The sequence below is a fragment of the Ochlerotatus camptorhynchus genome, unplaced genomic scaffold, assembly GCF_037179485.1.
Source record: "Ochlerotatus camptorhynchus isolate MF236.1 unplaced genomic scaffold, CSIRO-AGI_Acam_v1.1 ptg000090l, whole genome shotgun sequence".
In the NCBI taxonomy this organism is placed as follows: Eukaryota; Metazoa; Arthropoda; class Insecta; order Diptera; family Culicidae; genus Ochlerotatus; species Ochlerotatus camptorhynchus.
The window spans coordinates 843614-860449 of record NW_027040580.1 but is presented as its reverse complement, the minus strand read 5'-3'; the positions used below and the strand labels follow the sequence as shown (position 1 = coordinate 860449).

Sequence of the window (16836 nt, the reverse complement as noted above, 5' to 3'; positions counted from 1 at the left end):
TGTAAACCATAAATCGTTCAACTGGAATTCCGCTAAAAGAAACAAGTTTTAATGGGCAATGTTTTACAATATTAAAATGTCCCGAAAAACTTACCATTGATGCACTTCAAATTTGTATAACAACTAGTTTTATATAAGAAAGGCATATTTTTTAGCGAATGTCCTAAATTGTAATATTTTTCATTAACCATCTGGCTATGTTTTTTTTTTTTTTTTTGGTTGCCATTTTGTGGCAGATTTAAAAATTTTCGGACTTTTGTATTTCAGTCTTATTTAATTTTTGGCATTTTTTCGTTCCTATCCCCTCTAGGGTGGTACCAGAAGGCACACAGCCAAGGCAAGTAGGAGGTTTTCGTAGATAACACAGCTGAAGGAATCTTCAACTTCCGAAGTATGAGATTCAATTTGGATTTCTTTTTGCTCTATATGAAAGATTCAAGATAAAATAAATGCAGAAAATAAAGGGATAATATTACTCCATTCAGTCATGTTTTGTACATTAAAAACTAAAACAAATATTATTCTAAGAGTGAAATTTTGTTAATCAAGACAATCAATCATCTAATTCTAATAACGTAGTCATCAGTCGTAAATCAAGTAGGAAGATATACACGAATCCTAAATGTACCATAAAGAAAGTCTCTAACTATCGGCCAATATCCATAATATGACAGCGACTAAAGATGTTTTCTGAAATGTAAAACCAAAGAAGATTTACGTGAGAACCCCTTTTGAATGCAACATGCAATTATATAACAATCATATGAAACAAAACAGCACAGTTGCCAGCATTAGTCATTGCCTTCGGCAAGAAACGATAAACAACCAAAGATGTTTCCGTACATAGAAAGAAATAAACTAAACCAAACGAGTTTTAATACATGTGCATATGCAAATGTAGGCGACTCTTGAGGTAGTTTAAGTTTCCCATCAGCTATCTACATCTCTTTTATGTCCATTGCCATAAACCATAAATCAAGTGGACCCGTTTGAAACATATGTTACGATAATGAAGTATTTAAAATTGTAATAAATGAACAGATTACTGACAGATATGCCTTTTAATTTCGCAGGCTACTTCTCATTCCTCAATGAGAAAGGTACTCAAACGGCTACCGTTTATACCACCATCGTCCAACTAGTTCGAGAACGGGTGTACAAGTTCCTTTCTCTGGAAAACCTCTCTGCCTACACAGAATCGCATGGTAAAGCTCGCCACTTGAAAAGTAGTAAACCACCTTGCCAATAACCATCATCTCTTCTAACAGACAACTTCAACCATAAAACCCACTACGTTAAGGCGACCGCCAAAGCTGGTCAGGTGTACCGTTTGCTAGCCGTATTCCAAGACGGAGACCACAAGTCAGCCTCTAGTCAGAAGGATTCCGCTTCCGTTAGTGGGAGCGTAGGCGGTGCGGAGAAGGAACGTGGCAAATATGCCCAACTGCTAGGGGATAATAGACAGGTTGGTTTCGCCTGAACTTCCACCATCAGTCTCATCAACCAATTGATCGCATATTTTTTATTTTTTGTATTTGCAGATTTACTACGTCTCATTGTCAGCCAAAGGTAAATTCTACGAGATTGAACAACATACGGCACCGGTTCTGCAGAAGAGCAGCAGTCTTGGGCATCCCAACAGCAGCAACAAGACACCGAAACAACTGAATCGAGAATGTGTCCACCGAATCGGATTCATAATGCAGTCGGAAGTCAGTCTGCCATTGAATCTGAAATTGATAGCCAGTATGAGTACCGGCGGAAATAGCACCCAGAATAATGTGCCCGGTAAGTTCGATCGATACAACCGAGCAATTAAAAAAAAACTAATCACTTTTTTTCCAAATTCCAGAGTACATCACCATCGCCAAGATCAGCAATGAGAACTTCATTGTGGCCTGTCCCCTGGATGAGCAAGACCTAACATCGTCACTCACCCTGACCAAACTGCACATAACACCTCAGATGAAGTTGACCAAGTGTTCACTGGGATTCGACAACGAGCAACGGATGTTCCTCAACGGAAACGTCCAAACGGTTCTTAAATTCTGCCAATTCAACTGTGACAACTTCACCCGGGTAGTCGACAACGACACTAACTGGGTCGAACTGCAGCAAATGATCAACGCTATCCAACAGCAGCAGTCGTCCAATAGCTTGAACCATCTAACCGCACCTGCCGGCAATAGCAACAACAGTAGCGGTTCTGGACCAAAGAGCGAGGTCCTCAAAAGGCTCAAACTAACCCGACTGTTTGGCAGTACCGATCGGAATCAAAATTCCTCTTCCGGTCACGAGAAAGAGGACTCGATCATATTTTTCAGTAAAAATGATCTGGAGAACCTCGAATGTGGTCAGCAACAGCAACAACAGCAGCAGCAGCAACACCAACAGCTGCAACATTTGCAACAGCACGAACAAGACCAACAGCCGATGTCCTTGGCGTCGGGGATGAGTGACAAAATGAAGGTTTTTACACCAAGTAAGAAAAAATGGTTCAAAGGCCTACGATCGAATGGAAGTCACGTGCAGGAGACCGTCGTTGACGAACCGGAGAAGAAGCAATCCAGTATAGATCGCTACCAGGACATGTCGCGATTGATACAGGAAAGGTTCGGTGAAATCGACATCAACGGAAGCACTGCAAGCAAAGCGAACTCAGATATTGGATACGATGATGTGATAAGGGGGAATCCAGGTGACACAGCCAATGAAAGTGGTCTGCAAAAATGTCTCTCACTGCAGCATATTGATTTGAAGGGAGGAAGTAGTATGGATATTAGAAATAAGGAAAGACCAGATCTGGTCAACAACCTCAATATGATCGAGAAGGATCACTCCGAAGAAGTGCTTTCGGATTCTGAAGATACCTTGTTCTTCCCGATCAGAAGTAGCTCCCAACAGCAATCGTTCATGACGGAAAAGCTCTACAGTGAGTTCCACGTTAAGACCAAACAACACAGCAAATCTCAGTCCAGTATACAACATTTGCTCTACCTGGCTAGTCCTCAGCGATTGAATGATAGTAAAAATAAATCCAAGCTAAACGACAAAAAGCGATCCGAAATCATACTGTCCTTCGAAGATCTACAGAGTCTCAATAAAGAAGAAGAGCTAGCCGAAAGCTCATACCGAACCCAGTGGAGCATCCTAGACGACCTCCCGTATAGTAACGTTCGGGATTCGATTGTTATACAAGAGCCCGAGCCTCGAACGCCATCGGAAGGTATCTACGCCGAGATATGCTCCGACAGTCCAGTGGCGTCCCCACAAATTTCGCCACAGAAACAGCCAGTCTTTCCAGCTCCAGCTCCACCAAGACCGGAGAAGCGATTCACCAGCATTCGCATCAACGTTCCCTCCAGCGATACGTGCCACATGGTTAGCCACAACCCAGCTGGCAGTCGCTGCGCTTCCGGTGTTGCTAGTCCCGTAGAAGACAACATCTACAATACCATTAAATAGCGAGCAGAGCAATACGTAATGAAATTTTCACCATATGTATATTAATCACAAACTATAATGTCTTGATAGAATCGCTCAAAATACGTGCCTTCAAACCTTCCTCTGAGCTCCAGTTCTACTAAATACAGAAATCAAAATCAATAATCATGCTTATAAAGCTCACGAAATTGCATACCCACTTAAAAGATAGAATCTTTCATTTTTTTTTTTACTAGATTTTAGCAACATGAGACAGGGAAAGCAGAGAGGAAGAAAACAACGGCGACCAAAGTATTACCGGAACATGTGATAAAAAAAACGCATAAAAGCAATGACTAAACTAATTTAGATTAAAACGTGAATTGAGCTGTAACGAAAAATATACCGTTTATTACCGATATGGTTAGCAAGACTATAAATTTTAAACTAAACTCAGAATCCCCTTTATTGTTGTTATCGACCAGATGCAGCCCTTTCTTTTAGTTTACAAAGTCAATCCAAGTCGCTCATTTAGGCAATTGAATTCGAAGAAATATTCCCTATACATATATATGATAATTTAAGTTACATCCCCGAACAATGTGGATTACTACCATCGTTGGACGTGCATCATATGAATAGTATTTAAATTAAATAAATAAAAAAAAAAACGATGAAAAAAATAAACTCACAGTGTTTCTTTTATACCCTCGATGATCTTCGCTATCTGTTCGCAATCCGATCGGTCGTTCACGTCCGCCAGAATATGCTTCAGCATATATAGGAGCCTGTTGTACTCGTTTATCAGAAGATTGCGTTCCTCCTCGTTGTACTTTGAAAATTCCCAGTCTGAAAATCAAACAACAGAGAAATATGGCGTTAAACACACAATGCATTCCACCCAGTGGCGTTCCCTTAACCTCAATGTACCTGTGCACCAACTCTCAAAACATAAATAATTATCAAAATATTGCTTGCAATCGATAGATATCGAGTAAACTAGAAGCTTAAGTGTATTTTTCAACCGATACGAGTATGAATATGGCATTAAATCTGGTTTTTAAAGTTGGTACACAGGTAAAAAGTGAGATTACGGGACACCACTGATCACCTAATACATTTGTACGTCATTTCCCGGAAAACCATTTCTCGGAATGCAACCATTTCCCGACAAACAGCTTCCGGGAATGTACCATTTCCTACGAACTCCGATTCCAAGAATAATTATGAATTTATGATTTATGAATTTATGATCAGAGCAATTATTATTACATTAATTATTATTGTTATTGTTATTGCTCAGCACACACCCTGGTTGACCATTGTAAACCCATGTGGGATGCAACTGATGAAATGGATACCACCCTGGAATTTGCAGCCGTTGACAGAGCTGTGCGCGAAGAGAGAGAAAAAACGGTGACAAGGAGGGGAAAGAAAAGGAAGGATTGTTCTTGTAACACCGAGTCTGCAATTGCGTGTAATTTGCCAAGAATAAAGGGACTTATTACGGATGTCACTTCAAGGTGAAAACTTGTCACTTGTCGTCACGGTGAAGTGATTCCCATTTGATTTGTACGGCAATCACGGCTCTTATTATGAGTATCACTTTCTTATCACCGTGACGTGACACCCATAATAAGGCCCAAAGAGTTTGATATTATCCGTAATAAACGTCTTCGATCATTGAAATCGGTTCGAAACACCACATTGGTGACCCACGACGTCGTGAAACCTTTCGAATCCGGTCGGTATACCCGTTTCGATCACAAAGACCCGTTTGTCGTGACCGGACCGAACCGGACCGAGGTGTTTTTCGGAAAATCGTATGAAACTAACCTCAAAATGGCTAAACCGGAGCCCATCAATCAAGCTGCAGCAGTAGGTGTACAATTACCGGACTTCTGGAAGACGGACCCGGTCATGTGGTTTGCGCAAGCTGAATCGCAATTCGCACTTGCCAAGATTACCATCGACGAGACGAAATTTCAGCATATTGTGGCAAAAGTTGACCAGTCTGTCATTTGTCACATTGCCGATCTTGTTGCAACGCCGCCCACCGAAAACAAATACAATGCCGTAAAAACCCGATTGATCGCTCGATTCGCCCTTTCACCGGAAAACAGGTTGTAACGCCTGCTCGGAACGCACGATCTGGGGGATCTACGTCCTAAGCATCTGCTGTCAAAAATGCAGGAACTTTCGGTTGGTTGGGAGTTGACGACAATTTGTTGAAGATGTTGTTTATCCAGCGTTTGCCTGCGAACATTCGTCCTATCATCACTTGTCACGACGAAACACTGACCAAGCTTGCGGAAATGGCAGACAAAATGGTAGATACAGCATGCGTCCAGGCCTCAGCGGTCGTTGTAAGCGGAAAGGAGTCAGAAAACACGGCGGAAAGGAGTCAGAAAACACGGCGGAAAGCTCTCCGGTCGGACATCGATTTTCTCATCGCAGAAATCCGAAATTTGAAAACAGCAGACCGTTCACGTAGCCGATCCCCTTCAGAACCCGATTTGCTACCGGAAGACGATCACAAGGTGAGCTTTGCTGGTATCACCGAAACTATGGTCACAACGCACGTCAGTGCCGGCAGCCTTGTTTCTTTGATAAAAAAAAAAAACTAGAAGCTTCCCCACCTATCTCTGCGGAGGTGGGGGCAGTGTCTGATGGAAGGCGCCGTTTAACCATTCATGATCGCACAACCAACTACCATTTCTTAATCGATACCAGATCAGACGTGTCGATATTACCGGCTAATAAGCGAGAAAAAGCGAAGGGTTTACTCGGTTTACTGTACAATCACTTCACGCGGCAAACGGGACCAGGATTCAAACATACGGGACAAAATTTCTAAGCCCGGACCTCGGACTCAGGCGGAGCATCCTTTGGAATTTTTTGATTGCTGACATTACAATGTCGATAATAGGATGTTATTGCACACTTTGGCATTCTAGTGGACCTGAAACATCAACGCCTAACGGACGGGAAGACAGGCTTGAGTTACCCTGGAAATGTGATGACAACTCAGTTCTACAATGTGACGACAGTAAACGCAGATCATCCGTATAGGGAACTACTACTGGAGTATCGAGAAATAACGCTGCCTGCTATGATGCGGTCACAGACGCAGAAAGACGTTACTCATCATATCCTTACTAAAGGCCTAAACACAATGTGGGCGGAAGCGGAATGGAAACGGAAAGTTTGACAGTTGTCACAAATGACATCAAGATGCCTAACCGAAGTCAATTTGGTTCTAACTAGTTTTCAATGCGACAAGTTGGCTTACTCAGATCGGGCTTTTCCGCTGCCGCTGCCGTTCCGCTTCCGCTGTCATTACGCTTGGGCCTTTAAGGGCCTCCAACAGCATCGAAAGTTCGTCGGATGCATCCTGAAAAAGTAAAAGCTGCGAAGGAATAATTCAAAGTCATGTGCGATTTAGGAATTTGTCGGCCGTCTAGTAGTTGCTGGGCCAGTCCCTTACATTGTGTGCCCAAAAAGAACGGTCAATGGCGTTTCGTAGGAGATTATCATCTTTTGAATCATGCCACGACTCCGGATAGGTATCCAGTACCTCACATCCATGATTTTCTACTATCGACTTAGAGAGAGCTTACCATCAAATCCCTGTAGAAGAGAACGACATTCCAAAAACGGCGGTCTTTACCCCGTTTGGTTTGTTTGAGTTCACACAGATTCAATTTGGCTTGTGTAATGCTAGCCAAACGTTCCAGCGTTACATGAATCGGATTTTAGCTGACTTGGACTTTGTAGTTGTCTTTATTGACGATATATGTATTGCTTCTTCCTCCGCTTCAGAGCATCTCGAACACCTACGAATCGTATTTGAAAGATTGCGTCATCATGGTCTGGTCATAAGCGTGGCCAAAAGCGTTTTTGGACGCACTGAGTTGGAGTTCCTGCGATACCTCATCAGCGAAAGTGGTGTGCGTCATCTTCCGGCACGGGTACGAGCTGTTATGGACTACGAATTGCCTACGAGCGTTAAGGAACTGCGCCGCTTCTTGGCGCTTGTGAACGGGTATAAGCGGTTCATTCGTCATGCCACGGATATACAAGCTGAGCTACGGAAACTTATTCCAGACAACAGGAAAAATGACTTTCGGAAGCTACATTTGACGGAGGCTACACGCAAAAGTTTCGAACAGTGCAAACGTTCTCTGGCAGCATCTACGTTTCTCCATTATCCTGATTCCACAAAATCACTTGGGCTAATGATCGAGGCTTCGAATACTGCTGCGGGGGCGGTACTACAACAGTTAAACGGCACTGTTTAGGAGCCACTCGGTTTTTATTCTGAAAATTTTTCAAAATCACATTGTTCCTATTCCACGTTTGGGCGTGAGTTAACCGCTATGAAAATGGCTGTGAAGTACTTTCGACATTTGCTAGAAGGGCGTAACTTCACTGTTTTTTACGGATCATCGTTCATTAACTTTCGCGTTGACAACTGAATCCACTTCCCGATTACCGCATGAAGAGCGATACCTTAGATCTATATCGCAATTCACAACCGACATTCAGCATGTCGACGGAAAAGATAATTTTGTTGCTGATGCACTGTCGCGTGTAGATAGCATTCTATCACCGACTTCAATTGATTACGGAACAATTAGTCGTGATCAGAAAGATGACGTGGAGCTTGAAGCTCTAATAAAATCCAACAGTACATCCCTAAAATTTGAAGTCAAGTCACTGCCACAGTACGGTCTAAAAATATATTGTGACATTTCAAACCGGCCATCCTCGTCTGTATATTCCCAAACAACATCGAATAAATGTCATGACGCACTTTCAGGGACTAGCACATCCCGGTTCTCGGGCTACAACAAAACTCATAGCAGAGCGTTTCGTGTGGCCCTCCATGAATGCTGATGTCAACAGATTTGTCAAGAACTGTTTAAACTGTCAACCTTCGAAGGTGCATCGTCATATTACGTCTCTTCTGGGTGAATTTGATCTTCCAAAGGCTCGATTTAGGCACGTTCATATCGAGCTTGTTGGACCTCTGCCACCATCACAAGGACATCGCTATTTTCTCACGATGATCGATCGTTTTTCACGCTGGCCAGAAGCAGACCCGCTAACCGACATGACAGCACCAACGGTAGCACAAGCATTGTACTCAACGTGGATTTCAAGGTTTGGTGTTCCTGGAAATATAAAAACAGACCAAGGACGTCAATTTGAGTCGGAATTATTCAACGAACTTTTTTTTTTTTTTTTCTTTATTATAGAGATTTTTAGCCATAGGCTAGTTCATCTCTTAATATTCAACGAACTGACCCACATGTTAGGGGTTCATCATATTCGGACTACTGCATACCATCAACAAGCGAATGGAATTGTGGAAAGATTCCATAGGACGTTGAAAGCTTCTATTATGTACGTCAACTCGAAGGATTGGTACATCGAGCTTCCTATGGTCTTGCTTGGACTGTGTGTTTCATACAGAAAAGATTTGAAATGCTCAGCTGCAGATCTAGTGTACGGTCAAGGCTTACGTATTCCTGGTGAATTTTTTGATTCGCCGGCATCAACTGTTGCTCGAACAGATTTTTGTTAATTGTTACATCGCTCCTTTGAGAACGTAAAAACACCCAAGCCCAATCGTCATGGTCATCGAAAAATATTCGTCAACGCAGAGTTGAGTTCTTGTACGCACGTTTTCATTAGAAAGGACTCCATGCAACGATCGCTCCAGCATCCATATGAGGGACCATATGAGGTAGTACAGCGAACTGATAAATACATGGATGTCATAATATCTGGGAAGACTCAACACATTTCGATCGAACGAATTAAACCTGCTTTTATATGCAACCCTGACTTGGAACATCATCCTTCGGACGATCACAGAACTAAAGTTACACCAACAGGACACCGGATTTTATTTTTCGTGTAAATGGGGGGAGCCTGTGGGATGCAACTGATGAAATGGATACCACCCTGGAATTTGCAGCCGTTGACAGAGCTGTGCGCGAAGAGAGAGAGAGAGAGAGAAAGGACAGTGAGAAGGAAAAGAAAGAAAAGGAAGGATTATTCTTGTAACGCCGAGTTTGCAATTGCGTGTAATTTGCCAAGAATAAAGAGTTTGATATTATCCGTAATAAACGTCTTCGATCATTGAAATCGGTTCGAAACACCACACCCATCTGCTGTCAAGCGAGTGTGTACCTATGGAAACCTGGCCGTATGCCTATGCTAGACCATATAGCATAACGATTTTCTTACACTAGCAGGCCTTGTTGTCTCCTGTTTGCACAGGACAGCTCCACTAGCTTCCGATACATTTATATGGGATAGTAGGAGAAATACAAAAATGGAGAAAAGATATAGAGATTTTTGTTGTTTTGCTGAAAAGAGAGAAACAGAACTAAACGAAATTCCTTCTGCTGAAAAAGACAAGCCGATAATTTGAATTTGGGTCAACCCACGTTGTGTGAAGGTTAGCATAAATACATAAATAATCTCATTATCTTCAGCGCCATCGTTTTTTTTTTTTTTATTTCTGGATCTTGAGTTGTTTTTGTGATATTTTTACTTTCGGCATACTATTTTGGGAGCCCATATAGGCGTGTACCATGTAGGGTAGCTCATCTCTCGTCGTGATGGTGAGATTTAGCAGACAAATTAGAGAGAAAACAAGGAGGTATTAAGATTCGTATGGAGGGGTGCTTCTGGGGATCAACAAGCTCCATTCCTTCTACAGAATCGATCTGCCTTCGGTGACAGGCATTGAAGTAGTTGCATGTCAGGTTAATATTCGAGGTAAATGCCTCAGTATATCTTCCACCGAGAACCGCGATCTCTCGTCAAAGTTTCTCGGATCTCTGCACGGCTATGCCGGAGCCACGGTTGATCTTGGGAGATTTTAACTCTCACGGTACAGGCTGGGGGGAACTGTACGACGACAACCGCTCAACCTTAATATACGACATGTGCGACTTCTTCAAAATGACAATTCTGAACACCGGGGAAGCAACACGAGTAGCCAAACCTCCAGCAAAAGTAAGCAGATTAGACCTCTCACTTTGTTCGAGTTCACTATCGTTGGATTGCTCGTGGAAAGTAATTCAAGATCCCTACGGTAGTGACCATTTGCCAATCAAAATTTCTATTACCAATGGTTCATCTTCTACTCGCTCGGTTGACATCGCGTACGATCCTACAAAAAACATTGACTGGCGAAAATTCGCGACCGCGATTCTTGATGCCAGTCAATCGGTCGACATACTTCCTCCGCTGGACGAGTACTCCTTTCTCGCGCGTCTCATTATCGATTATGCGCTGCAAGCACAGACGAAACGTGTTCCGGGTGTTTCCGTCCGCAAGCGACCTCCCACCCCGTGGTGGGATAAGGAATGCACCGACGCGAACAGCGAGAAGTCCGGCGCGTTTAAACGCTTCCTCAAGAGCGGTACACCGACCTCGAGAAAACCTTTAAGGGCTTGACTAAAGCCAAAAAAACACGGTTACTGGCGTCGGTTCGTCGATGGTTTGTCGCGAGAGACTTCCATGAGAACACTCTGGAATGTTGGCAGGAGAATGCGAAACGCGTCATCACCGATAAATGAAGACAAGGAGTACTCGGACAGATGGATTTTCAGCTTCGCGCGGAAAGTTTGCCCGGATTCGGTACCGGTTCAAACCAACGTTCGTGATCGTCCGCCGGGTAATAACGAAATAGATTCCCCGTTTTCGATGGTGGAATTCTCACTTGCTCTCCTTTCATGTAACAACTCAGCTCCAGGAATGGATAGAATCAAGTTCAACTTGCTTAAAAATCTCCCAGACGTCACGAAGAGACGCTTGTTGAACTTATTCAATCAATTTCTGGAGCACAACATTGTTCCGGATGACTGGAGGCAAGTAAGAGTTATTGCCATTCGAAAACCCGGTAAACCCGCGTCGGATTATAACTCGTACCGTCCCATCGCGATGCTGTCCTGTATACGGAAATTGTTGGAGAAAATGATTCTTTTTCGTCTAGACAAATGGGTCGAGTCGAATGGTTTACTTTCAGATACGCAATTTGGATTTCGGAGAGGCAAAGGAACGAGCGACTGTCTTACGTTGCTTTCAACTGAAATTCAGCTGGCCTATGCGCAAAAACAGCAAATAGGTTCAGTTTTCTTGGATATTAAGGGGACTTTTGATTCTGTTTGTATCGATGTCCTTTCGGATGAACTCCACGATAGTGGGCTTGTCGGTTCTAGAGTACGGTAGCTTCTGCTTTCAATCCGCGGCGAAAACACATATCTTGAAGCTGCAACGGGTTCAATACCGTTGCCTCCGAATCGCGCTTGGCTGTATGCACTCGACGCATACGATGAGCCTCGAAGTACTCGCGGGTGTTCTCCCACTGACAGATTGTTTCACGGAACTGTCCTTCCGGTATCTTATCCGTTGTGAAGTAATGAACCCATTGGTAATAGACAACTTTGAGAAGAGTTGGTTGGAAATGCTAACATGAAGCTTTAGTGTGATGATTTATTAGCTAGAGAATGATCTTTAGAAGAGGGTAGGTGGATAGTTCCGTTAGAGTACGGCAGTATGAAAATTGAATAGAAGTTGAAAATGAGCGAAGGGCCATTAATGCGACAGTTTTAAGATCGACGCACATTTTTGCCTAACCCGTACGATGTACGCGGAGACTTGAAGTATGTCTCCAAGTCCACAGGCAAAAATGTGCGTCCCTCTTTTTGCTCATAAACTGACTGCGGCTGTGGAATAGTTCTAGCGACGTTTTCATCACTACCTAAAGATCATTCTCTAGCTAATAAATCATCACACTAAAGCTTCATGTTAGCATTTCCAACCAACTCTGAAAATCGTTAACTTCGCGTATGAAGTAACATAAAAACACTTTGAACTTTGAGAAGCTGCTCGACAGAAATCATCAAACAAGATTCATGAGTCTCTATTACGAGTACATGACGCTGGATATTGGCCCTTCATCATTCAATTCCTCTCGTGTTTGCCTCCAAGACTTTTATAGTTCCTCTGTAAATTTTGATCTGACCATGTTGCAAGAAATCCGTGGAATACCAGATCACCATCGGTCGATGGTTGTTCCCTTAATTTTTGCAAACAAGTACCACCATGTTAGTAACAATAAGAGTTTTTTTCACAGATGGGTCAACTATAAACGCTTCACGGATACAAATTTTGTTCATTTAAAACAAAAATATAAATGTTTATACCCTAAACATATGAATTATTCAAAGTAAATTGAAAGCATGTTTAAAACTAAAATATTTATGTTTGAATAAAATTCACAAGCATGTTTATTTCAACAACATATGATTTGGGTAAACGGTTTTTAGCGTGTCATGCATCTTTATTTCCTTCTTATTGCATTCGGAAAAAGTTGCCCCAGCTTTGCTCAACTCAACAGAAAACGACCTGAAAGTGGCATAACCGAAGATGGATCCGGAAACCAGCTCGACAAAACCGGTGGAACCCCACAGTATCAACTTCACTCCGTCGTTTATGATGCCGATCTCTATATCATCCTCATCCACATGTGACTTCGAAAGAACAACGAAAATCCGAACGTAGAAAGAAACCGGTATGATGACCAGTGGAAGAAACGACAAAACGACGGTAATGTCACAATTTTTCACCGGTTCCACTGAACTAAAATCCCCGAACACCAACCCCGACGGGTACCCGCATCCCGGACCAGGACCCCAATACCATTAGGTCACCCTTAATCGCACCCGAAAAAGAGCAGGCATGATCTTTTTGTTTTTCATTTGCAATAAGTTTTATTTTGCTTTACCCTGCACTCAACTTCTAAAATAATTTAAAAATATGTATCTTTAAAATAAAAACATGAGAAGCATGTTTAAAATAAGCATATTTATTTTTGTTCGTCTAGCTGTCAAACCAAACAAAAACAAATACGTTTATTTTCAACACGAATATTTTTAAAATAAACGTAATATTATTTTTGACTTCAAACATGGAATACGTTTGAAATCAACCTAATTTATTTTTGTGGCCAGAACAAACTGAGTTTACGTTTAAATTTACCTCAAATATTTTTGTTTCGACGATAGTTTTTTCTGCGTGTTCCACTGGATTTGGAGTATTCAACGAATTACATAGCGCCTCATATCAACTGCAAAAACCCTGTTCCATATACGTTGCGGAACTAGCAGCCATATTTTACGCAGTAGAGCAAATTGCCTCACTACCATCTGATCACTATTTTATTTTTACAGATAGCCTTAGCTCGTTGGAGGCTATTCGATCAATGAGGCCGATGAAGCACTCCTCGTATTTCCTGACCGAAATCCGAGCTAAATTGAGTACTTTATCTAACTGCTCCTATACTATCACCTTAGTTTGGGTCTCATCTCATTGCTCAATTCCGGGTAATGAGAAAGCGGACTCGCTAGCTAAGGTGGGCGCTATGGAAGGCGATATTTTTGATCGACAAATCGCCTTTGCGGAATTTTTTCAATTACCCGTCAGCACGTCCTCACCAACTGGCAACAAAAATGGAATGAGAGTGATCTGGGAAGATGGTTACATTCTATTCTCCCACAGGTATCGAACAAGCCATGGTTCAAAGGATTGGACATGAGCCGTGACTTTATACGTGTCATATCAAGGGTCATGTCCAATCACTACTCGTTAGACTCGCATTTCTTCCGAATCGGGCTCGCAGGCAGCAATTTGTGCGCTTGTGGTAGTGGCTATCACGATATCGACCACGTGCTTTGGTCATGCACCCTACATATTGTTGCTAGATCCGAGTTATCCACATCCCTCAGGGCCCGAGGGAAACAACCTATGCGGCCCGTTAGAGACATCTTGGCGAGCCGAGATCTCGAATATTTTAATTTAATTTATGTGTTTTTAAAACGGATCGATCTAAGGATTTAGTAGTTAGTGTCATCTTGTGTTCTCTCAAGTTGCTAGGTCTCCATCGGTGTACCCCCATGTTTGTCTTTTTCTCCAGTATGTCGCTTAGTTCTAGATCAAGAGCACATTGCTCTAAAAAACCTTGTGTTTTCAATCCCTACCCTGCCACCCGTTTGTTACAATTTGTTACCCCTAACCTCGAGATAGCCGCGAGTAATCGGCCCCCGCTTTACTAACGTTAGTTTTAAGTAATTTTGTAATCTAAACAATGAATATTGGCTCCGCAAATCAACGGCAAATGAGCCTGGAAAAATAAACGCATATATAAAAAAAAGACAATGAATAAGCGTTGTTTCGGGATCATTTTTAGTGTTAGAGTTATGTTAGTTTTGATCCGTAATCCGTAATCCGGCCCCTCCAACATTAGTTGCAGACAGTGATTGTTAGATCATACCACACTGTAACTACTACTATGTTAGAGGAATGATTTGTCAAGTTTATACAACTCAATGTTTTAATTTTTATCTTACAATTAGACAAGCAAACTTAAAAGTATAATTATATGAAGAAGAGCTTTGAGTGTGTTGGTTTATTTCCTTTTAATTCCGTAATAATTGCTTATCTTTTGACAGATATGCGTATTTCGTCTACTACTTGCAGACGTCATCAGTGCCAAGTACTCAACACCACTGATGTTTATCGTCTCATTTCCGTCACCGACTCATTGGTAATGCAAACAGTTACTGCCCGAAGCTTTTTACGCGAAAATGGACGATCTCCGGAAAATGTTAGAATCCGAAACGTTGGAGAGGCTTACGGATAAGTCAATACAATTTTATCTAATGTTGTATTATAATATTTCGTGTCATAAAATTTAATCGGAACACCTGCATTTATTTTCAATGAAAGAAAGAAAGTTTTTTTATATCAACGAGGACAAATAACCAAGCGCCTGCATCCTCAATGTTTACCCATTTTACGGTAAACACAATTTAAGAAAAAAAAATCCATTTATTGATAGACCTCCCAATTTTCCCATTAGTGAGTTAATTAAATAGTATACCCATTAAATGAGGAGAGCAGGAGGGGCACTTTTAGCGGAAATGGGTATTTTTATGCACATTAATGAATTTTCGCGAAACACCGTGTAATGCATTGCTTGTCACAAAACCATAAACCCCCCTCCCTCCTTAGTGTGCATCACCCCAAATAAATAAAAGTAAATTTGGATGGGTGTTTTTGTAGCACATACAATGATAGAAGAGCAATAGTTTGTATCGATTAACTCGATTTGTTAACATTTTTGTTACTTACGACCTTTAAAAAAGTTACACGATTTGAGTTAATGTGATTTGTGATGACTCACCTCGATCGGCATCCGCTGGCAAGGTATCCAGGTAGATGTCCTTCATCTTTTTCGAGTGCCCGACTATCCTCACGAACTCCTGTTGGGTTTTGATGCGCATTTCACACAGATCCTTCTGTACCTGTGCTGGATTCGTGGCGGGTGCTTCAGTTTGCGACATTGCGTCGTTCCGTGCCCGTTGGTTGTCCATAAATCCTCTGTACTGGCTATCGACATAATCGTTTGTGTTTTTCTGAACACTATTCAATCCTGGCATGCCTATCATCTGCATCAAATTGCCTTTCGTTTTTAGTGTACGCTTTTGCTGGCCATTGATAGGATGTGACCGCAGTGATGAATGGGCCGAAAACAAATCCTTTAGATTGTCCGTCTCTCGGCCGTTGATGTCGTAGAACTTGTTGCCCAGCAATTGAAGCGATATTTCCGTAAGCATAAAGTTGAGATTCATGATTATATTGTTTTACTTCGTTGAAAAAAATTATCACTAAAATTAGTTTTCGAAACACACGATATTACTCGAAAGGATACAGAAAGCACAACATCTCACGCTATTTTAAAACTACCCAAATTTGGGTAGAATTCACGCAAAACTTAACCTACCCAAAAATGGGTGAACTATGCTGGGAGTGACAAGTTGATAAATTAACAAAGTCGACCGGATTCATGTTGATGTTGTCCATTTGTCAACTTGTCACTCCCAACATAGTTTACCCATTTTTAGGTAGGTTCAGTTTTGACCAATATGGGTGGATTCTAACCAAATTTGGGTAGTTTTGAAATAGCGTGCAAACAAACAAAAACAAAACAATGTTTTGCTGTCGGAGGACATCGGCTTTTCTTGCTTTTTTTAAGCAAACCCCACACCCATCAATATATTGACGCGAAGGGGAATTATTGCCAATAATACTGATGATGTGAATTCAGAAATATTGTCAAACTCGATGTATTGACGTCAATATAGAATGTATTGACATTTCGATTATTGTCAATAAAAGCAATCGTGTAGGGTCCACTTTACGGCAACCTTTTAGCCGACACCGAATTGTTCCACACACTGAAAAATTTGAGAGAACCTCCAAAATGGATACACGCTATTTCTAAACAACCCAAATTTGAGTATTATCTACTCATCACGGTAACCAGCG

The 16836-nt window shown here is 41.8% G+C and overlaps 2 protein-coding genes across 2 annotated transcripts in view; one reads left to right on the top strand and one right to left on the bottom strand.

Annotated features, from left to right (window-relative positions):
- Window positions 1-4109, top strand: part of B4 — a 285095-nt gene extending 280986 nt beyond the window's left edge. Inside the window, exons 6-9 of the mRNA XM_065218597.1 lie at window positions 1074-1205; window positions 1269-1465; window positions 1542-1788; window positions 1853-4109. Coding sequence (XP_065074669.1) covers window positions 1074-1205; window positions 1269-1465; window positions 1542-1788; window positions 1853-3465 — 2189 coding nt within the window. The 3' untranslated portion in view covers window positions 3466-4109. The remainder of the gene's footprint in view (window positions 1-1073; window positions 1206-1268; window positions 1466-1541; window positions 1789-1852) is intronic.
- LOC135698568 (uncharacterized) lies at window positions 516-16207 on the bottom strand. The gene is made up of 3 exons (XM_065218613.1): window positions 15692-16207; window positions 4116-4272; window positions 516-690 (listed from the first exon to the last, which is right to left on the bottom strand). The coding sequence occupies exons 1-3, from the start codon at window positions 16137-16139 to the stop codon at window positions 678-680; spliced, it is 618 nt and encodes a 205-aa protein (XP_065074685.1). The 5' UTR covers window positions 16140-16207; the 3' UTR covers window positions 516-677.
- Window positions 16208-16836: the final 629 nt, after the last annotated feature.

Coding starts and splice junctions, on each gene's coding strand:
- LOC135698568 (XM_065218613.1), bottom strand. CDS start 16,139: ATGAATCTCAACTTTATGCTTACGGAAATATCGCTTCAATTGCTGGGC. Junction 4,273..15,691: donor GCCAGCGGATGCCGATCGAG/GTGAGTCATCAC, acceptor TTTGATTTTCAG/ACTGGGAATTTTCAAAGTAC.